This window comes from Lathamus discolor, chromosome 15 (genome assembly GCF_037157495.1).
Source record: "Lathamus discolor isolate bLatDis1 chromosome 15, bLatDis1.hap1, whole genome shotgun sequence".
In the NCBI taxonomy this organism is placed as follows: domain Eukaryota; kingdom Metazoa; phylum Chordata; class Aves; order Psittaciformes; family Psittacidae; genus Lathamus; species Lathamus discolor.
Window position 1 is genome coordinate 4,247,330 of NC_088898.1, and position 23,083 is coordinate 4,270,412.

General features: G+C 37.5%; 2 protein-coding genes across 13 annotated transcripts in view; one reads left to right on the forward strand and one right to left on the reverse strand.

The window, feature by feature from the left end:
• SLC2A8 (solute carrier family 2 member 8) overlaps positions 1-13,719 on the forward strand; it is a 22,666-nt gene extending 8,947 nt beyond the window's left edge. For 2 of the 7 annotated variants that reach the window (XM_065695646.1, XM_065695648.1), the window contains one exon: positions 8,550-11,925. The gene's annotated coding sequence lies outside the window, so the exon portion shown is untranslated. Of the gene's footprint in view, positions 1-6,192; positions 7,083-8,549; positions 11,926-12,978 lie in introns of those variants that run through there. The other 5 variants (XR_010616162.1, XR_010616160.1, XR_010616161.1 and 2 more) reach the window with 5 other exon arrangements.
• The window catches only part of GARNL3 (GTPase activating Rap/RanGAP domain like 3), a 32,898-nt gene continuing 9,989 nt past the window's right edge, over positions 175-23,083 (reverse strand). For 3 of the 6 annotated variants that reach the window (XM_065695623.1, XM_065695627.1, XM_065695625.1), the window contains exons 3-29: positions 22,965-23,039; positions 22,780-22,879; positions 22,249-22,367; positions 21,432-21,496; positions 20,685-20,748; positions 20,398-20,424; positions 19,932-20,007; positions 19,692-19,790; positions 19,085-19,188; positions 17,759-17,867; positions 16,923-16,968; positions 15,408-15,514; positions 14,453-14,574; positions 13,570-13,674; positions 12,216-12,290; positions 11,171-11,282; positions 10,358-10,456; positions 9,577-9,693; positions 8,805-8,977; positions 8,355-8,513; positions 7,991-8,057; positions 6,769-6,876; positions 6,225-6,343; positions 5,965-6,100; positions 5,240-5,449; positions 4,838-4,949; positions 175-4,125 (exon numbers count right to left, since the gene is read on the reverse strand). In XM_065695623.1, the coding sequence (XP_065551695.1) occupies positions 3,969-4,125; positions 4,838-4,949; positions 5,240-5,449; positions 5,965-6,100; positions 6,225-6,343; positions 6,769-6,876; positions 7,991-8,057; positions 8,355-8,513; positions 8,805-8,977; positions 9,577-9,693; positions 10,358-10,456; positions 11,171-11,282; positions 12,216-12,290; positions 13,570-13,674; positions 14,453-14,574; positions 15,408-15,514; positions 16,923-16,968; positions 17,759-17,867; positions 19,085-19,188; positions 19,692-19,790; positions 19,932-20,007; positions 20,398-20,424; positions 20,685-20,748; positions 21,432-21,496; positions 22,249-22,367; positions 22,780-22,879; positions 22,965-23,039 (2,862 nt within the window). In that variant the 3' untranslated portion in view covers positions 175-3,968. Of the gene's footprint in view, positions 4,126-4,837; positions 4,950-5,239; positions 5,450-5,964; positions 6,101-6,224; positions 6,344-6,768; positions 6,877-7,990; positions 8,058-8,354; positions 8,514-8,804; positions 8,978-9,576; positions 9,694-10,357; positions 10,457-11,170; positions 11,283-12,215; positions 12,291-13,569; positions 13,675-14,452; positions 14,575-15,407; positions 15,515-16,922; positions 16,969-17,758; positions 17,868-19,084; positions 19,189-19,691; positions 19,791-19,931; positions 20,008-20,397; positions 20,425-20,684; positions 20,749-21,431; positions 21,497-22,248; positions 22,368-22,779; positions 22,880-22,964; positions 23,040-23,083 lie in introns of those variants that run through there. The other 3 variants (XM_065695624.1, XM_065695626.1, XM_065695628.1) reach the window with 2 other exon arrangements.

Consider the following 23,083-nt stretch of genomic DNA (forward strand, 5'->3'; position numbering starts at 1 on the left):
GTCTGCAATAGCTCTACCTCCTGCCTGTTTAATGTCTTGTCTGATAAACCAAATTCAGAATAGTCATTAGTTCTGCATGTGTGAAAAAAAGGGAGGTCACATTTATGATTCATTATATATGAAGGAATAAATCTGCTACTCCTTCAAAAAGGTGATTAATGGCACTTCAAACCGTTCCAGCTGTGATAGGACTGTTTCTATTTGGAAACACAAACTGTACACGCTGTCACATGACATTAAAACCAATGGTAATACAGCAGCAGTTAAGACAAGTGGTAGGTAAAGAGATTGTGTCACAAATGCAGCAACAGTCTTAACAATAGGCAGTTACTAAATTACAAAGCAGTCTGCTGACATTCAAAGACTGAGTTAAAACTGACATTCCAGGTTGATAACACTGCTTGCATAAACCTTTAGAGACACAACATTTTCCATTCAACCAGATGAATACCTAATAGAGCTAGAAACCAATGTGCAGAAAATAATCTCTTAAATTTGCTCTTTAACTCGTGTGCTGATGTCATGATTTCCAGTAGCAAACAGGAGTCAGCTGCAGGTCAGCAGCAAGTGAAGCAGGTAGGCAGTTTACAGGCTGGTGAAGCTGCTGTGCTCAACTAGTACAAATACTTTCTAACCCGCATGCAAGTACAGATGTTTGCTGCATTCTGTCACATGGGCTTCCCTGTACTGTTAGTACAGTTTATCCCCCCACAAAATCAGGCTAAGCCTATCTGAGAGAACACTGCTTCGACCGAATTAGCAAGCTTTGTGTGTATGAACCATGCCATCAAACTGGTAATAATGACAATAGTGTGGTACTCATTTTCATACACAGAAGGCAACAAAAATTATTCTCAAATACCTTATCGCTTGCAGATGTGATAAGATCACATTACTTGTATTCCTATATATGCTTAGGACTTTTAATCTCTTAAAACTTGTGGTAAAAATTATAAATATACACACAAGTATATATATATAATCCTTTGGATTTCGTTTTTACTGTATCTCAAATGCAGACTAAGCCAACAGCTCTGGGAAAGCTGCTGCTCAAATTAGAGACCCACACCTTTAGGAAAACATGCAGGAGTTTGTATCCGTGGCTTGGTCAGAGAGACACAGACCAACAGAAAGTAAATGGCAGGAGCAGCACCCTGGACCCTATGCAACTGGTTATGTAGCAGTGTTACACTTCCCATGGGTGCTACTGTCCTGCTCTATTAAGAACTGTTTAAGTATTGATTCAGTTGACTGGCCTAGTAAAACCCAAACATCAAACAAAGCCATCCACCAACAGCCCAAGAAACCAAACTGAAAACAGCAACCCTAGCCCCAAACCAGGGCAGATCTGTAATCCAAACAGGCTCTACTTGTTCCTTGCAAACTGGGAAACTTCATCCATTCAGCCTAGGGGCACAGGTGTGGGTTCTGGACTAGATGATCTGCAGGGATCCCTTCTAACCTCAACTGTTCTGTGATTCCATGAGTCACTACCCATGCTGGGAAGGAGGCATGAGTACACACTATAAACTGCCTGTACAGTCTAATGCTTGCACCAAAGTAAATGACATTCCTATAGTTTAGTCAGACTAAGGCACAGTGCTGAAGTGGTGACAATCCCATTAGCCAGAAGAGGTTAAGAGCCCTGCCTCCCCCAACAAATCCAGCATGTTGGGATAGTAAACATTTCTTGAAGAAATTTATCTGTTACAAGAGAATGGGCCTTCAGATGAGCCTGACCGCAAGTGTCCAACTTGGTAACAATTCTTCCTTTATGGAAAGGATTTCTTCCATCCATCTGTAGCAAGATTTTTCAGTATTCCCCTCTATTAGAGCAACACCCATCTTACACAGCTGTAAATTAAAGGTTATCTGCCTTCCCATCCATGAGCTGGTCAGCCAGCGTCAAGAATGCAGGCTAAAGGCAGCTTTAACAGACATGAAAATAGGAAAGGTTGTGCTTAGGGTGGACACAGCTACAATTTGTGCCCACAACTATTTCCTAAGTTCTAATGAGCAGAGGCATGCACATGCTGGAAAAGCAGAAGGGAAACAACATGGCTCTAAGGCTGGAGTGAACAACAATATAGCTGTGCACACCAGCAGCCTTCCAGAAAGCCTTGTCATCTAACACCAGTCTGAAGCAGGAGAGGTTGCATAGATGCATAAAAACCTTGCCCTTTATAAATGGTGCACAAGAGCTTATGTATCAGTACCACCCGCTGGCTTTTTTTAATTGGAATTAGTAGTCAATGGTACGTATTTAAGACAATGTTTTGAGCGAAACAGTGGTTAGAAGCTAGTTCAGAGGATGCCAATTCATCACATCAAGAGGCACAGAACTCATGGGCGTCTGATGAGGCACAGTCTCTGGAAATAACATTCTCACAAAGAGTTACAAGGTCTTGTAAAGACTTGGAGCTGGCACTTCCTTTTAGATGCTTATTAAGGTTCACCCCATACATTTATGGGTGCAAAAATACTAAGATCATAGTAGCCACTGGTTAATACCGTTTCTGCTCCTAGATTAGTTACTGCTTAAAATATTGCTTCTTTCCTTATCAGCCACTCCAGCTGAGAGTAAGAAATGATCCTTTCAGATAAGGCATTGTGTATTTTCTTAGGTGGAGCAATTAAACCATTATACACAATAATCTGGGCAAAAAAATCTTTGCAAAGACAGTTTTACATTCAGACAGACTGAAGCAAAAGGCACACATCTCCAGATGGTCATGCTTGGAAAGAAAGTGAAATCATGACACGGGAATGGTATTATAAATTAAAGTCAAGGATACAGAAGTATTTCTACATATAGAACAAGAAATACCTGCTAGTAAAGCTAAATCTTTCTATACATATTAAAAGCGTGGAAGCATCACTCTTTCATGGAAAAACAAAACAAGCAAAACAAAACCCGCCCAAACAAACCCAAACCCTTTCAAAATATGGTTTAAAATAAAACTATTGGCATAAAGGGCTGAAAAATAATAAGCTTTAAAAATGAAACCCTGTCCTTTAACGTAACAAAATCTTTAAGATGATTGTTTCATCGTAGAAAACTGGCTTCTTAGCAGTGCAGTTTCCATCTGGATCCAGTTAGAAAAACGCAGTTATCTGGAATAATGACTTACACTGTTGGTGCAAGAGCAGACAACAGCTAATGCAGTGTTCCAGGAAATGGAGAAATGCACTTGGTTTGGGTTTTTTTGCTTGGTGTTGGGTTTTTGTTGTTGTTGTTTTGGGTTTTTTTAACTTCCAATTCTTAAAACAGTATTTTGAGAGTTTGTGTTTTCTATAAAAAGTCTCAGTTCAAGGATTCTCGACACCAAAACAGTTTTCAAGTTTCTCTAAAAAATACGTACGGACAGGCCAGAGCAAAGGAAGCAGCATCTTCTTGTCTTACCTGATCTTTATAGAACATCCTTGATTCTTCACTGAACATACCACAGCTCCATCATTTGGAGGACAGACTGACTGGTTGGAAAGACCTTGCCTGCAAGCCTTTGGTTTGGTTTGTTTGTTTTTTTAAAGGCTTGAAAACCAAAAGGAGTGATTTATGTCATAAAATTCCTCTTCCCTTATGACACACACTGTTGTAAAACAACTCAAGATAGTAATGACAGTATTAACTTAGCTCTTGTCACTCAGGTACTTCAAATTACAAGAAGCTCAGAACAAGTAATACTTTTTATTCATTTTCAGCCTAAATCTCTCATTAATTACCTACTGTTAGAATTCCACAAAAAGTAATGGTTCATTAACTGAGAAAACAAAACATACCTATGTCAAAGATATAAGCATCACCAAATCAGGCTGAACTATCCAGAACAACATGGGTTCTATAAAGATTAATCACCAATACTTCCAGCCACATTTCACCACTAGAAGCAGTGTTTGTGACATTCCCACAGAGCTCACAAGAGTTGTAAGAAAATGTGAAGTAAGGAGGAAAGGTTTTAAGACTGTCTTCACTTCAAGTCAATGATGTCTTCATCATATAAAGAAATGGGCTGAAAGGGACAGCTAGATGGTGAGCTCTCCTCCCTGTTGGCCAAGGTATCTGGATCTGAACTAGTGGAAGGATGACGTCCTTCAGAACAGCTTTCAAAAGAGCTTGAGATTATCCTGCAGAAAGGAAGACAAAAGTCACTAAAATACACAGATCAGGGCAAGTAGGATCACTGGCTATTTGTAGATTTAATCAAATTATCTTAAAGACAGAGACAGACCATTAAAACTGAGTTTCTCTGGTTTACTCTGCTCAGTATCACCAAAAGGCAATTGTTCATGAAGTCCCTGCCCAAATAATTTCCAAATAGCATAATCAATCAAACATGATTTTACATTGCAGCAATTTTGTTTTATTCATCTCAGTCTGTTGTATCTTGGCTAAATTCTGTCACTGCTCTACATGAACACAGGTTACAAGCCAATGGAAATAAGAGAATGGCAGTGGGGTCAGGTAAGCAGAGCCAGACCCACCAATGCTGTGGTATTTCTTTGGAGAATACATTCTGGAAATAGCAACACAAGAGCATACAAAGAAAACAGCAAGTGACCTGCACAGCACAGATCTAGCAGTTGAAATCACATTACAGGCTCAACTACAGCAGGTCCCCAGAAAATCCCATTTAGTGCTGCTTTGGTCATTAACATGTCCTTAGCAATCAGTGGAATTGTTTCATTACTTAAGAGCATTCAGATACTCTCAAACACATTAGCATGAAACTCACATCAGCGTACAAAGGTCTCAGCACCATACCAAGGCAAGCCTGAACAATCAATTCTGAAAGCATTTACAGTCCAATTTGGGTTCTTTTCTAAAGACAGTATTTACCTGTCACTACTGGTTGATCTTACTGCTCCCTGCTTGGGGTCTGACTGTCTTCGAGGAGCCTTTTTTTGCTTCTGTGCAGTTTCTGTCTTGGGTATAGGCTCATCCAAGAGGCCTTAATAAGGGAATAAAAGATACTCTTAACAGAAAAGAAAGTATCCAGGAAAATGTTAAAAGTATCTGTTGCTGGTTTCTATTAACTAAAGAGCTTCTACCTGGCTTAGAATATAATCTGATCAGAAGCTGGCTAGACTGCTTGCAAATTCTCAAGAGTTTCATTTGTTTGTTCATACTACTTAGTTATGAATACTGGTTGCATGTTACAAATCTGACTGTGATGGCCCAAATATCAGAAGTTCTGTACTTAGCAATTGCTATGTGCACTGAAGAATGAGGAGCATTTACCCAGCAATTCTTTACGTGTTCTGCTTGCAATTTCTTTAATTTCCATACGAGATAAGGATAGTGAGTGAGTAACTGGCATAGAGGGAGTGCCACTGGAGGTTGTAGTAGTGATGACCTTGGGAGCCAAAGGTGACTTCAGAGGTCGTTCAATGCTTCGCCCAACCAGGTTACTGAGAGGAATTTTGTACAGGTTTTTGCATGGAACTTCACCTGCAACAGGAAAGGAAAAAAGGATGTTACATTTTCACAACAGAATCAATTCTTGATACTTCCAAACAAAAGGTTACTACACTCATTGTGCTGGGTGCTTTTTAACCCAAATAACAAAGATCTTTCTTGCATTACCTACTTGATGATCCCTTGTTTCTCCGTTATTGTTCCCCTACAGACTGATTGTTCACAGATCATGTTACACTACATTGACTGTGTAAACTGTTTCAAGACTAGAAGTTCTTAACTTCCTTCTTTAGGTTCTCAAAGGAGCTTTAACCATCCAGTGGCAGTTTAGCAACAGTGCTACCACACAGTCCGAACGGAGATACTATGGAGCAAAAGCTCAGCCAGGTGCTTTATGTCTGTGGAGAAACTGAAAAATCTCTCTTCCAGACTCTCAACCAGGAAGCCAAAATCTTCCACCTAATTGATTTCATCTTACTAAAGATCAGATGTGATAGCTGTTGGAATGATCAGAGATGGTTATTCAAGCTGCTTAGAAACCATGTTACCTTCTAGAGAAGAAAGAGGACTTTCTGGCATTTCATAAGCTGTCGGTGTTTGAGGAGAGCTCCTTGAACTCATTTCCTTAGCGCTGCTGTCACATGATCCACTTACTGCAGCAGTAGCTTTAAAATAAATATCTGACTGAAATGACAAATAACTCATCATTAGTACAGCGAGGCTTTACCTTCTGAGTAAGAGCTCAAATGTTTGTCCACTGTGTTCTGTGTTCACAGAAATGGACAAACATGATTTTCCTGTGTCTTACCTTTGATGCTACAAGTTGAAGCTCAGGCACAACTGCTGTGTGGACTAAGTTCCCGTTCACCACTAATCGGATCTCAATGGAATCAGTAGTGAAGGCAAGGATATAAGGGAAAGCACAGACTGCAATGAAACAAAAATTATTTGGCAAGGAAAAATGGTTAATGGAAATGTTTGTTGGATGCTCCATCAAAACTGTTCTTGAGTATCTGACCTCTTCGGGCATCTCCCTTTCCTATGAAAAGGGTTGTCTAACATACTGATGGACACTGAGCTACATCAAGCCTGAAGAAAACGTCACTCTCCATGCCTGGCAGAACGCAGACTGAGTGGAAAATGAAAAACAGAAAAAAAGAGAAAGGAAAAAAAGTTCAGCAAAGAAAGAACTTGGCACCAAGACTCCACTTTTCAAAATTACCATATGCAGAAACTTAGCTAAAGTGGCATCATGAATGCAACATGCTTATTCTTAGCACACATACTGTAATTCCACTAAAAGCCAAGTGCAAATCTAAACAACCATCTAGTAAAAAGAGATCTTTTCTTACCAACAGCATAAGGAACTTGATTCCAGCTGAAATGGAAGTCATAAGCTGATGGCTGGATCAGTGGAGAACCTCCATTGAAAGGATGTACCTTTCTGTACTGGCAAACATCTGTAACATAAAGAGAAAAGGAGCATCCATCACCTTACACTGCACATGACAAACACCAATCTTATAGGCATATTTTCCATACGTGTGGGCATTATATGCGTCATCAAGCATTTATGTAGAAGTCCCTTTATCTAAACAAATAAGGGAAGTGTGCTTCCTCTGTGAACAAAACATTTGAAAGATCGAAGTGAAAGGCCTACATTTTAGTAAGTTGTCACATTCTTTACTTCTTTACTCACATATTCTGTGAGGGTGGTGAGGCCCTGGCACAGGCTACCCAAAGAAGTGGTAAATGCTCCATCCCTGGCAGTGTTCAAGGCACGGCTGAACGGAGCCTTGGGCAACATAGTCTAGTGTGAGGTGTCCCTGCCTATGGCAGGGGGTTGGAACTAGATGATCTTAAGGTTCTTTCCAACCCAAATCAGTCTGTGATTTTATGAGTGTACTGGAGGCTCCAGGTAAACATTTGTGACCTTCTCAAATACATGCTGTTTCCAGCTCTTTTCTATTTTTAGGCAAAACTGGATTTTTTTCCTGTAATTGCTGTTCTTAGACTACTAAATCAAAGTTCATGTCCAGAAATGTATTATAGGTCTTTTTCTAAATACAAACTTAAGCCACTGCCAAATTCTCTGTCCCATTTTATAAAAGGAGATTCAGAGAATTACAGTGAAATAATACCAGCAGTGCCAAGAGGCAGGCTGAAGGAAAAGCACAAAGAATGGGGTAACACACAGGGGGAAAAGGGTTGGAATGCTAAATTGTACGTGTCTGGCAAAAACCTAGAAGTGTGTAACTACTTAAAGAATGAGCTAGATGTGAAGAAATAGGACTTTTACGATTAAGGTGGTAACATATATAAATATATACACACCCATCCATATACCTGAAATTAAAACCTAACAGCTAGTATGTCTACATTCAGCATACCCTGAAATAAAATAATACTTCAATTTCTAGTCTAATACACATCTAAATTCAAAAGCATGTATATTGAAAAACTTCCCATGAAACACTGACACTTACTTAAAAAGACAGATCTAGACTCCAATTAAAAAAGATTTACACATACAGATTAAGGAATTATCATTTTCAACCTTCCCTAAATACTTACAGTTGTAACACAACAGTAAACCAGCTTCACCATCTTCATATACATCAATAGCTGCAACAAAATTAACCTGCAAAGATAATGTGAAAGGTTAATAAACAGGCAGAGGATACTGAGATAACCTATTCACAAGAACCATCAAATGAAAAGAGAGACTCTAACTGCCTCACTTAAGAGTGATTATTATCATGTATTCCAAAAGGAACAAATATCTCAGAGTGCCCTAAACCAGAGGTGACAAAGTGAAGAGACATGAGGATGTCCATAAATTACCCTTCCAGGAAGTCAGCACAGGATGCACTGAGTCTGCAAGAAATTATGTTCAGTGTGGTTCTACAAGAAAATAGTCTCAATGCTGAAAACTTACCTTGTTTGTTTCAACGTGATGCAGTCTATAGGACTCCCCAGTGCTCTCATTAACTAAATCAAACTGATGCCGATATGCTACACAGATCATATTGTCACTGTCTCCAGTAGGTCCATCCACCAGGGTCATAACCACTGGAGGGTCAGAAAGGCATATTTCCTATGATGTAAATAATAGAATTATTCTCTTTTTCAGGCTTCTACTGTTGGTGCTGCAGGTACTCCGTGAATTTAAAGGGATGTGCTCTAAGAGCAGAAATATGAAGCAGAAACTTCATTAAAAAAAAAAAAGTGAAAGATCTCTTTGGCATACACATGATGGAATTCCATCCGTCAGCTTATCACTTTTATTTGTCTGAAGGTTCAGAAGATAAACCCCATGTTCTTTGGCTTCCCTCCCCCCAAAGGCTGCCCAGTCTGTTAAGGTAATTAGTGATTAGATCACACATACCCGGATGTACTGGAACTCCTCTACTGGAGATTCAGATGAGAACAGCAGAGAGCTGCTAGTTAAACTGTTGCATGGATTGTATTTCTTTGTGACGAGAAGCAGTTTGCTCCGAATAGCCACGACAATCCTCAGTTCACTGCCATGGTGAGTATTAATGGCATACAAATGGCAGCCTGAGGAAAACATGCGCTAGATCAGAAGTCTCTGGGGTAGTGTCTGTTTATCTGTATAATGATTAGTACAACAGGGCTCTGATATATGACTTAGCAACACAATTAAAAACCTCCCAAGACGATAACATTAACTTCTAGAAAAAGACAAAAAGCAAATTCTGCAGGCTCCAGATTTCCAAAGCAACTTGCTTCTGAAGACCAGAAAATGCCTGTGTCTACTAATATAATAGGTGACATCCAAGTAATCTAAGCACTATTTAATGGAGATTTGTCAGTGTTCTTCCACCTTAAAACACTCAAGTCTCACATAATTCTTCTCCTGTCCCTCAATCCTGAAAGCAACGTATCTATTTTTCTCTATAGAGTTTTTCATCAGCAGTGATTGCCAAATACCATGGCATTTTCATACAGTTCTAAAATGTCATGTTGGACTACACCAGACTTACTTTGACATCTAAGCTTAACGAAGTTTGAACTGACTGTCCAGAGAAAAATATAAAGGTGAACACCTACAATTGCCTCAAAGGAGCTAGTAAGTCCCTGGCAACTACAAGCATCATACCACAGTGGATATTTTTAATACAAGAGAAAATAATCACCTTTTGTCCTCTCCAGTTTATTTTCTCTGCAGTCATACTTGCTTCTTATGATCTGCTTTGTTTCTATATCCTTTTGAACAGCACTGAGTCTGAAGACAAGGAGACGAGAGTCTTTGCCTGAAGGATGAAGACAGACAGGACACAGCAAGTTAAAAAAATATGATGGTAGTTTGAAATTAATACTTCCAAAGAGAAGCAGCACCTCCCAAACAGAGTTTATAGAGAATATGAGAGTTTTCTGTTAACTGAGTCCTAGTCCTGTCAACCTTTGTAACAGTTACTTGGGATTATGAGATACCTGCTCAGAAAGTCTTACAGCTTTTTGCCAGCTCTTGGAAAGTGCAAATTATAATGGATGGCTGTGGTTGCTGCCTAGCAATTGGTAGTTTTTGTCAATCTAAAGTCCCTAACAAGTTTGTGGCATCTTTGATACCTGCTGCATTGGTGCCTTCTTCAACAGCATTAAGTCATTTCCCCTACATGTTTGCACAACTGAATAAACATAATTCAGTCAAAGAGATTTCCAAAGAGTGTCAAGTTCCAACAATGGCTGAAGGAAGACCAGAAGACCACATGACCCGTTTCAGGTTTGCCTTGAAGGAAGTATGAATGAGCATTCAGGGATTCTCCCTCCCAGCCTGTTAGGAAAATAACAGCAGTTGCTGTATATGCTCCCCTATTCTAAATGAGGCATCTAACACAACTGCCTCATGAGACATCCATAGCCAGCACTAGCCACATTCAAATGAGAACAGAATCAAAGAACAGGCACCTCTCCTACCTTTGTCTGTTCGAGCAACCAAAAGATCCAGAGTTTCCAGCACATGCATCTGCTTTACTTGGAGAGTTTTATCAAATACTTGCACTGATGGTTGACCGTCTAAAAATGAAACATATACATGTATTCAGAAACCTGCTAGAATTTGCAAGTCATTGGTTCTGACTTATTTATTTCTTGTAATGCAAGCCTCAGGGTTTTTTTTAATGAAAAAGCTGCTACATATACCATAGCATCATAGCCAGCACTTGCTCATGCGAGAGTTTTTGTCATCTTATGGATCAGATTATGCAACTGAAGGCCAAAAGGGACCTTCCTTTGGAAGGCTTGAGAATTATCACCAAGAACTAACATCATTCTTTTGGTACTGCTGCCTTTATGTGACACACAGAAGACAAGGGGTCAAACTAGCAATATCATCACTATGGAAAAAGCAGGCTTTCTTTGTCACATAAGCCTTTGGTTTCACGCTTGCTATTATCAAGGGCTAAGAAATCCAGATAAGCCATTTAAATACTCCTTGAGCTTGGATGTGACTTCATGAGTCTTTTCAGATGGTCAAGAAAACAACATCTGAAATAACAAAGGATTCAGCAATCTGCATTAACACTGACTGCTCAATATGGCTTGATTCTGGTGCAGCGAGGATTTTTGCAACTAGTTTACTCAAATGCAATAAATTTACTTGGATTGGGAACTGTCCCCATAGGTGAAGACCTACCAACACCTGAACACTTTTTATGAACATACATTTTCAAGAAAGTGGACAGATAGATACATAAAAATTGGCACAAAAACACTGGATCATTTACTAACCATCTATTAACAAGATGCCAGCATCTGTAGAAACCAGCAAGGACTGGCCCCAAGAATCTGCACAGACAACCTCATGAGGAAAATTACTGCAGAAAGATTGAGATTCCCAAGGCTATGAAGTAACACAAGGGATACATATTAAGTACACTAGGAAATACAGATCATACAGACACAGAATGTGATGGACAATGGCAAGTAGTAACAGAAATGTATCCTGCCAAAAGCATTTACAGCAGTCTGTTTTTCTAAATTTGAAATATCAAACTTAATTTTCTTGCAGAGGAAATAATTTCTGTACTTATCGTATCTGGAGACTAGTAAGTGTAAGACATGTTCCTGAAACACTGGAATTACAACACATGCAGCTGATACTCAGTGCAACCCTGGAAATATCCAGTATGCATTTTACTTAAACAAAAATCTATATACTTAAAAAGTAGGTACCACCATGCATATGCAATTTGCTTACATTTTATGGCTCAGTTTGTGATGTTTATTCACTAGCACATGGTACAGTTAAAACTTTCTGCCAGACTGTTCTTTCATCATGTTCTCTGTACTTACATCCCAGTACAGAGCCCCTCCTCCCCCAATTTAAATATTAGCTGACGTCTCCGAGATTCTAGAAGTGCTTCTGAAGCTTCTGTATATAAGATGCATGCAGAAGAGAGTGGTTTACACCTCTGACTCCCTAATGCCCTTGAACAAAATCTGGGACTACAGGAAATAAAAACACAACTGAATTTTGTTTTAAATTTGATGCAGAAGTTGAACTAAAAGATTACTGCATATGGAAAATGGTACTTTCATCAAATATTCTCAGATATAACAATATCCACACTTGCTTTAATTTGGGAAGTGCTTCTGCCTCTAGGTTCATCCTTTATTAATTTGGTATTGGCTGCAGAATCACTCTGACACTACACATATCTTTGGTGCTACAGCACTTATTACAAAAGTAAATATACAGATGCAAGTATGCAGTGCCATACTTGACAGTGTTTAATCTTTTCATAACTCTTTTCAGACAGACAGGTTCACTCACCTCCTTTTTACAAAAGCTTGTGGTTGCCAAGTTAGCTGTCGCATCCCCTTTCACAGTGGTTTTCAATTTCAATGCCTAATGCAAACAGATGTTTTATTTAAATTGAGTTTCTGTCAGCAATACCCAAGCTAAATACTATAAAGAAAGGACAGTTTGGGACCACAAAGTAGCTTCAGTTTGAAATTCTTGTCACATTTCAAGTAATTGGGGAAGAAACAGAATTCTGTATACCCTGAAAAAAGTCTATATGAAATACTAGAGGGCTGCTAGATACCTTTCAGCCAAAATACACATTGGTTGGGTTTTGGTTTGGGGTTTGTTTTTAACTTCTGTGAAGTAATTAGTAAACTTGGGGAATAAATTACTGGTTACTTCAGGTTTTTTTCCTACACCTGCCAGGAGTGACCAGTTGGGGAAAGGGTGAGCAAAGCACAGAGTGGACCGAGATTTCCTTTGTACCAGCTCTCAACCATGTGGTGCCATTACCCGGATCTGGAACCTGTCAGATTCTTCCCACTCTTTAGCTTACTAACACAGATTACAAAAATGGGAGGGAAAGGAGGAGGCTTGGGTTTTGGTGATGGTGTGGGGTTTTTTTGTTTGTTTTGTTTCATTTATTCTGTTTTGGTTTCCTGCTAACTCCTGCTGAGTATCCTTAAGATAAGCAGCAGAATCATGTCATCAGTCCAGGATCAAGAAGAGACAAGTGGGAAAGGACAGGGGAACTGATGAGAGTAGACACTGTCTTTCTTTCTGCTGCAAGTGAGCCATCAGATTAAACCAGAATAAATCATCATGAAGTTTTACTCCTCACTGAGTCAGAAAGTCAGTAAGCCCATGGAAGACTGGAGCCAGCATCAGGTAAATTCAAAGCTGTGTGGTAACCTCTGACTTAGCAAAAAGACTGTTGAAACTTCTTCCTGGCTGAAGTAGAGCAAATAATTTCTAAGAAATTCAACCTTAATAGAATACATAGAGGAAATCCATGAAACGTTACGCTTCTCCAAAGCACAGAAAAAGACAGAGCTGCTTGGAGGCAGAAAGCATCTGCTGCACAAAATACAGAAACACCTTTTAGGTTTGATCCTAAGGTATGATTTTTCAAACTTTCTTTAGCTTATGTATTTTGTAAGTATTTGTAATCATGTTGTGTACCTCAGGAGTTACAGATAAATACTTCTATTCATATTTACCTGAATGTAGCTTAAACAAATAACACAATACTATAAAACTATTTCTGACCACAGAGAACTGCATTAAATTCTGACATAACCCTGCAAGCTAACCAAATTCTAACAAAAGCAGTGATGCAGCCTTTGTAAACATAGGTGCATACCTCCTAAACTGATCCTACCTGACCAAGTCGGACAAACTCTGCTTGCCGGGCTTCCTCTTTCTTCCGTGTTGATTTTGGTGACTCTGGTAACACATCACTGAAGGATCTTCTGTTGAGCATGTTCTAAACCAGAAAACATTTTTAACTAAACCACAAGTTTTCATGATCTTTTAGTTTGAGTTAGTGTGGTATCACTTGAATTTTCTTCTTCTGGATGTTTTCCTGTAATGATGAATCTAACTGTAGAGGTTTTCAGAGAACAGATAGTGCAATTCTTTCAATCCTTGACTGCTTTACTTTACAACTTCTCATAGTTTGTCACTGTCACATTCTGTATAATCATAAGAAAGACCTCGGACATGAATATATGGACAGAAAAGTTCAAGCAGATCTATTTAGCCAGGAGAAATAAACTGGGGGGGGGGGGGGGGGGGAAGATAGCACCTTGCTAATTTTAGAAGTACTAAACTTCTTTTAAGTATTTAAGAATCACCTTAATAATGTCTTCATAATCTAAAATGAAGTTATCTCATTGTAACCCAAGGGTAAAAATGATTCAAATTTACACACAACAGGATGAGTAAGTGCAGTTTTTATGGTGAGGAGACTGATGTCTGTATTTGCAGAGCCTAAATTTCCTGCCTGCTGCAGGCAAGCTTACACAAAGTATGACATTGTTATGCTTCTCCTCACATCTGGATAAACAAATGCATGAAAAGTCCTATCTTAAAATTACTGTCTGACAACTTCCATGTAACTTTAAAACAAGTTATATGACAACTGGCATTTAGTCCAGTGTATGCAATTCAGTGCTCATTAGGATTACAGTCTTTTAAAGCAACAGAACATTGCATTTAGTAGTGAGAACAGGAAAGCACATATGAGGGATGAAACTACTTACATTTACCTTGTGTAGATCAGGCATCAGGTCTTGGTATAAAGAGCGGATCAGCATGTCCAGAGTGCGCTGACGTTTCTGAGAAAATGTTGGGGTTTCCAAGGTGGCTTTTTCCCCATTTATTACTAAAATATTATGGAAAAGAATATACATTACCTAAATGAAGGGTGACAACTCCCACTGACTGTAGTTTGCCTCTGCATAAAAATACCTGTTCTACCCTTAGTAATTTAGAGTTGCCTTTTTTTTAGTGAATAATGACCCCTTAAGTTTAAAAGGGAAAAATAGCAATAGGAGAATTCTACAATAACCACCTAACTAATAATAGAAAAAACAAAGGAAAAAAGAAAGACAAACTGCTGATCAATTTAAGTACTAAACCAATTTAAATCTGTGAAATCAGTTATTAGTCAAGTTCTTGTCAGCTAAGCATTAACTGTAATCATCACAATACCGAAAGATTTTGTTCTCGCTGATTTAGCAGGCAAGTCAGGGTCAATGAAAACAGGAACTGAATCATAACAGAACTGGCTCATAACAGAACTGAAAAGTTTTTAAAGGTGCTGAAAGGCACCTATGCAGAATGCATTCAGGAAAGTTTATACTTTCAGGTTCCCAAGGCTGCCAAACTAACAGCTTCTATTCCTAAATATCAAACAGCATTACAAATGCCTTCAGATCTACAAGTGCTTTAAGAAAATGCAAAGCTAAATATGGCTGCACATTCTGCAGATGAGAAAGTCAGATTCTGTCTAGCAGCCTGAGAATCATAATTGCATAGAAATCAATTTTTTTTGTTAATCTGACTGGAACTGTTTGGTGGAACTGACATCCCACCGATGCTACAGACTTGAAAACAACTGTATACAGAACAAGAGCATACTAGGAAAATGTATTTACATTTTAAGCATCATTCATTTAAAGCATTTTTTTTTTAGCAAAAGAAAAACTGACTTACATTTCACTAACAAAAAATCCCTGAATTCCTGGTGATTTGTAAACACAGGTGGGGATGGAAGGGGAGGCCCAAAAAGAGGAACACTTTCTTCTGAAAATATTTTCAGCCTATTGAAAGAACAAATCTTTATATTGAAAGTCACAATCAAAATGCACCTTTTTTTACAGACACTGTTCAAAATAGAAGAACTGCAAACTGTTATCTGGGTATGTCTTAGATAACAACTCCCATGGGGCTAACAAAAACCATTCACTTGGAATTATTCAGTAGAGCAAAATTCTGCTTCCTTTACACAAACTCATACGGAGTTTGTTACTAACAAGTGAAGCAGAACTTTGCAGTTCTACCCGTAGAACAGTGCTTTTAATGACACTAGCAAAATCTGGTCCTTTTCCAAAAAAAGCTGTAAAACAGTTCTTCACCTACAAAACATGTTGTCCTAATAGATTTCTGCTTTACCTGTGCACTCAGCAAGTACATGAACTACTTGTTTCCTTATGAATAATAATGCCGTACTACAGCTGAATATGCATCTTGGGAATAACAGATTCATTTTCACTGAGGAACAGAGTCAGAATCACTTCCATGCCAGCTGGACCTGCTGAGTTCTTTTGATCCATAAGGAACCCAGCATGGATCTTGTGTGGTATGCACTATGGGAAAATGTGTCAAGACTGGCAGAATGAAGTAACTAAGGAGTAAGATGGACTCCTCTAGTAAAAGCAGTCAGTTATTCACAGCAAGAGAGGTAAATTTATCTTATTTACTGCTACTCCTTCCCAAATAAACAGCAGTGTAAAATGTAAATGTGTTTACCATGGACAGCCCATCTACTGACTATGAGCTTATCTGGTTAAAGCCACTTTGCTCATTAAAGCCTAGGCACAACGCTGCAGAAATACTTGCTTTTCAGATTCTGATGAGACCTAACAGACTCAGACCTGGACAGCATGTCCCTCCAAGAGTGAGGGTCCCAAGGCTAACTGAAAAACAGATGAACACCACATTGTCTACCAGCAAAATTCCAGTAGGTTTTAAGTATGTGGTGTCCAACTGTACTAGTACTCTATGAAGATCCTAAAAATTAACTGGTTTGCTTAGCTACAACCAAACCCAGACCTGTAAAAGGATCTGCAGTCCATGGCTATCACATCACATCTAATTATTCTCATTATCACATCACACATGTAGTTCACCATGTCATTGACCTCACCAGGTCAGAATATTCCAGGCATATCTTCCACCATTTTGTTACATTTCATCTAAAAAGCAGTTTTGTTTTGACCCTTAGCTTATGTCTGTTTCAGAATTTCATTTTTCTGATGGAAACAAACAGCTATTCAGAGCCAGTTTACAGCCACCCACATCCAGGTCCATATTGCCCTTTAACTTCTGAAGTTCATTTAGCTTCCTTTGGCATAAAGACAATACAAAATGTTTTTACTTTATTTCTATACCATTAGAAATTAAGTGTGAAGTTACTTGTTACTGTTGTGGTTTACAATCAGCACCTACCTGTAACTATCATTCTGCTTATTGTATCTCACTAAGGCAAAAATATCTGCCATGCAGTTAAGGAAGTTAATCCAGTACTAATGACTCACATGGATTTTAATACAGCTTTTTTTTCCTACAGCAGATTACAGATTTACTAAAGGTAAATTATATTAATCAATGTAAATATATAAAATATTCTAGACTATACACATTCTACTGTTTATAAAGGAGGTCCCATACAAAATTATAACACAGCCTGTAAGTTTTCAGTCCTCATAAACCATGTCAAAGAAAACATAAGTCTGAATAACTTCATTGGCTGTATGGGTTTGTTCCAGATAGAATGAAGAGACCTTTGCCAGCAGCTGTGATCAGCACTATGAGGGACTGCACAATAAAACAGACTTATAATGGGAATCAGTTATTTCAATGTAAGCATCCAGTGCAATTTAGGATGCTTAAGAGTGTATCTCCTAGTCTCCAGTTGCTATTCCAAAAGGGACACAGATCTCTTGTAGGCCCTGTGTCATCTCTACCAGACCTGTACAAGCATGTCAGATATGCTGGGATATCTAAATTGGTGCTGGATGCCTCTACCTGGGTAACTCAGGACTCCACTGACCAGCTGTGGATTACTTAAAATTACCTAACAATACCATATAGTCCTGAGGCAGACTCAGAGACCCCTAGTCAAGCAGCTGAAGATAAAGAATGCAAGGACGCAACTTTCTTTCTAAAACAGCTTTCGTGCCCATAACCAGCATGCAGGAGGGACTTTGGGTAGAATTAAAAGTAATAAAATCTCATAAATAAATAAATAAATAAGTCACTAGAAAACGTAAGGAAAAAGATACGTGTAAAATGAGAGCGAATCATGGATGGCTTGAATGCTGGAGAAGACTCTTCACCTTCCTGAAACACGATAGTGACAATGTCATTCCCAATGTGTCGCTTCCTTTCTACCTGGAGAAAAAAAAAAAAAAAAAAAAAAAAAAAGGAAAAATAAAAAATAAAGGGGGTAGGGAGGAGAAACAGACATAATGAATTAAAAAACGTATCTAAATACCTTAACAGTTCTGTGAGAGAATGGTAAAATAATGGTCCTAAACTGCAAACAGAATAATTGTGATATGAAAATTATGTCTGAAGCCAGTATAAATTATAGCAGTGCCAGCTGCTAAACCAGCAGCTATTGCATATTAAGTTAGCAAAGCACTCATATTTTCCATAATTTCCATATTTAATATTCACAAATCGGGCATGAACACCCCATATTTCAAATAAGCAAATCCACCACTTGAAATAAAAGGAAAACACCCTAATGCTGAGTTACTGTTTAAAAATAATTAATGTCCTGATTGGCTTCTGGTTTTTGCTGTGATCCTGTCTGTCATCAGTCCAAGGCAAAAGCATGAGAAAACTGGCATGGAAATAAAAAACCAGCAATATAATTATATAATCTAATTATATTATTATAATACATAACTATAGCTTAAGTAAGAAATTAGTAAGGCAATTATGAGTAATTTTAGGTAAATCATGGATGTGTGATGCAGAGGTAAATGCATGTGCTTATGAAGTATTTTTTGCCATCATATAATACATAGAAAGGTTCAAGCAATGGACAATGGCACATTTGAAAAAGCACCCAAGAACTCACCTAATCAATCTATGAAAGGGCAGGAGCAGTGCTTTAGGGTAAACGCACAAAGCTTACCATTAACATGCCCAAACGTGAAATTTCTTTCAAGCTACAGGAATTGCTACTTGAGTATGAGTTGTGTGTTACATATGTAATCTGACAACTCACACACAACTCTTAATTTCCAGCCTTCTTGAATTCTTTGAGGTAATGATAATTGCAGCAGTGAAGCTCTACAGGTCATCTGAATAACAGATTACTCAATCACTTCTCACACAGTCAATTTTGACCTTCACAACTGCCTTTTGTACCTTAATAGAGTTGATATGCTGCATTATCTTCTAACAAACATCATTACATTTTCAGCATTATAATTATTGTTATAATACTGAAGAAAAAATATAGCAGAAGCTTTAACGCTTAAATTTCTAAAGTATTAATAGGCAAGAATTCCCTTATTTTCTTCTGAAGTTCTGGAGTTTGTGATTTAAAAAAAAAAAAAAAAAAGGAAGAAATAAACAAAGAGAGAACCACGTACCTGCTGTTTGTTCTCTCTAGAATATGGTAGCATGGTTGAAACATGGAACATGATTTCATGCCCTTGAAAAACCGTATAGATGGAAAAGATTCCTGTTGTATCATCTGCAAGGGAAACCAACATTCTCAGCAGGGATATGAACTTTAAGTTTTCTAAAGATCAAAAGATATTTCAGATCTTTCTACCAAACCTTCTTTAGTCATCTTTTTTTCTGATCCATTCTATAAAATGTTCACACTGCATGTTCTACAGGGGTCCAAACCCAAGTTTGCAACTTGATCTGCACATTCACACACACGCTTAAAACCTGTGATGTCCTTCACCTAACCTACGATGCCTTACTATCATGAAACAAGTAACATGTCAGGTATTCTTCAACCCCTTCCAATATAAAATGAAACCATTCACCTTGAAAATACAGGTCCTATAAACACTTTTCTTCAACTACATTCCACAACAGTCATTTAAGTTAACCTGACTTTTTCCTGGTGAAGCAAAGCATTTATCATCCACATATTTCTGTAATATATACAATATGTATATGCAATAAACAAAAGCATTTATACTGCAGCCCCCCCCAACTTTTTTGCTTCAGATGAATTCTTACTTTTAGTGTCCAGTCCTCCTCTGTAGCCTGTCCAGCCTTTCAAAGTAACTGTGTCACCCAAGAGATGCAAAAATCTTTGAAAGCTTTCACTTCCCATTTCTAGATGTGGAAGGGAGAAATGTTACAACAGAAAAGCACACGCTGTAATAGAACAGCTATAAAAAAAATAATCAAGATACAGGAATATTCAGATTCAGATTAATAGAACAATTACTAAAAGGGTGAAAGAAAAAAGCTCACCATTGCTGAACATTTCATCATCTGTAAGCTGCCCATCCTTAGCATAAAGGATTCCAAATTTAAAATTTACAGATCCCTGAGAAATAAAACCAAATATTGTATGATAAATAGGAAACTAGAAGATATAAAATCATGTTTTCTCTAAGGACTTTTATACACATACCTTTGTATACATGTGAATATACAATTCATTCCAACTCCATGCTGAAGTAGCAGAAATCGAGTAATTTATCTTTGATCACAGATTATGAATTTTGTGATATACCAAGTCGGTGTTCTAGTTATGATCTATTAAGTTGGAGCTTAAAATTATTTTTGATCTTATGTTGCAAAGAAATATTATATTTTTTTACTGCAATAGCAATTGATTTCTAAGTTGTCACAAGCATGTCAGTGCATATAGTTTCAATAGAAAGCTATTTTTGTTGAATAGGTCATGAGCCACGAGTGGTAAGTTTACATTTACCTCTTGCTCTTCAAGAACCAGTAAGTCCTGTAAGCAAAACAGTATCTTTAGCACATTGGTATTAAAGATAACACAAATTAAAAAGTAACATCCTTGTACACTTAAGTTTTGTTTTGAAGTGTCTAGTTCAGCTGATAAAGACAGTTGAATATCATGTAACCTTACTCATCATTCTTATCCTGCTACTGAAACAAACCAGTAGCATTTATAGTTAATGACTTGTTTTTCCAGAAAATAATCAAGAAAAAGAACCAACCAACCAAAAAAAAAAAGTAGTTACCTCCTACCTTTTGTATCTCAGGATGAAAGATTTCCCTTGGGCTCCTCTCAAATTTGTCAAGACACATAGCACTGAAATGCAAATGAAATAGTGCTTTAGAGATGGGCAAGTATGCATTTCAACATTAAACCACTCACTGGTTGCAGTTATAACTGGTTACAAAAGGAATTGTTCAAAGAGCCTCTTACATACTGGTGTCAGGCTTGCTCAATTTATATTCTCTTCTGCCACAAGAGGCAGGACAGACTAGAAGCATGCCCATACACACTGACCAGAAGGAATTTTCTTGGTTTCACTGTGTATAACACACCCATAGCAAGACTTACATGGAGAAAAATCAACTGAAGAAATATTTATTCTTTTTTTCCCTGTTTGCTTCTTCCTGTTAGGGTCACGTAACCACCACCTCTCTAGTCAAAGTCTGTGGTTCCTTAGGTCTGTAAATTGCCTATTTAATTTAAAAAGGTATATCCTCACAACCACTGCAGTTCCACTTAGTACCCGATTTCCAATTAACTTGAAAATAGTCCATTGAAAATAGTACTAAGAATTTTTCTGTTTTAAGTTGTCACTTCGTCTATTCCAAAACAGGCTTTAAAACCACTTTTTGCTGCTTTAATGACTAAGATTTGTAAGCCTGTTTTTTTACTGATTTTATAAATCTATCATGAAGACCATACAACACAAGCTCTGAATTACAGGAAAAGGCATACAGACAAATATCTTAACTGGTAACTTATTTGTAAATACATACCTTAATATAGATTTCACTGATAATGTTTTTGTGGGACTATAAGGGAGACATATTTTCTGAGTACCCTATAAAGAAAAAAAAAACTAGGAGCTACTACGAGACATACTGACTTGTTCTGTATATTTAAATAGGAATATTAATAAAACAATTAAGAAAAAAAAAAAAGAACACCAAAACTGTGCTCATTTTACTTACTAGTTTGGAAAAACAAGCAAACAAAAAGCCACAAACTGAATGTAAAAAGCCATGGACTGTGCAAAATTACTTTTCACCACATGCTAAGGTAGTCAAAACTAAGTATAAGGACTGCTGAAACTAGGAAACATTACAAACTATGAACCATGCATGCATACAGCATACGGCATAATTTTAAAATCAATTGCTTGTATAAAGGGCTCTTATGGAATGTTAAGTGGAAACATATTTAATTAAACAATATTAGTGAATCCAGTATCACACCTGCCTACTTTCTTAACATTGCATAAGAAAATCCTAAAAGCAGTGTAAAATTATTGCCTAAATTGATCACAGGACATAATCAAGAACAAGTTAGGCAACATTCTAAAAATAACAGAGTTGAAGGTAAGAAAAATTAAAAAATATTTGACATTACAGATTTCTGTCAGAAATTTTAGTATAATGCTATCTACAAAACTAGTTTAGTTTTATCTACTATGGTAGAATTTTTCATATAAATGAAAAATATTTAATAAACACTGACATTCTGAAGAAAGCAGAAAGTGCATGATAAATGTATCCAAAACAAGCAAGCAAACCAATATAAAGCCAGAGCAACAGTTAAATATTGGTTTCTCACAGTTTTTCTCCAAAGTATTGCATGGTATTGAGGAACACGCTGATTATTTTGGTCAGACAGTACAACAGACAGAAAGAAAGGGTTCTTCTCTGCATCTGTACCTACGTAATTTTGATGAACTGTTAGGGAAAACCAAGAAGCATTATCAACCATAAAGAAGACACACCCGCTCGCACACACAGACGTGTACAGATGTGTAAATATATGTATTCAGATGTAAAAATATATACTCATCTACCTAAATAACTATGTATTTATATAGAGATGTATAAAACCCCAAGAGGTATGTACAGCTTTAAAGGCCAAGGGTTTCAAAACATCCCTTTTTGGTAACAGGGATTCTGCCACTTCCAGAAACCCTCTGTCTTCATGTAAAAAATACATGAAACAAGAAATTGTTTTCTGTACAGCCTGAAAAATGGATACCAATTTAATAATATTTTTTTTCCCCAGAATTAAGTAATAGCAATTCAAAGCTACATCACATTTTCATTGATCAAAACTTCAATCCATTCATGAAAAAATAATTACCTTTCCCTAAAAAATATTTGAAATACCATCTTGTATGATATTCTGGGTTTTCCAAATGCACATCCGTTCTGTGCCATGTGCCAGGAGTGTAGTCTGTATTCTGAAATAGAATTGGGAGAATGTTAGATCAAATGCTGAAGCTGAACCATTTTTTCAGCTTTCTGTAAGTATCTTTAACCACTTACTTCACCAGAGGAGCCATTTTCCACACGGAACCGTCCAGCTCTTTGAATGGCTCCATCAGCATCGCTAGATATAAGCTGTAAGAGAGTTTAAGATAGAGGTTCTAGTTCCAAAAATAGCC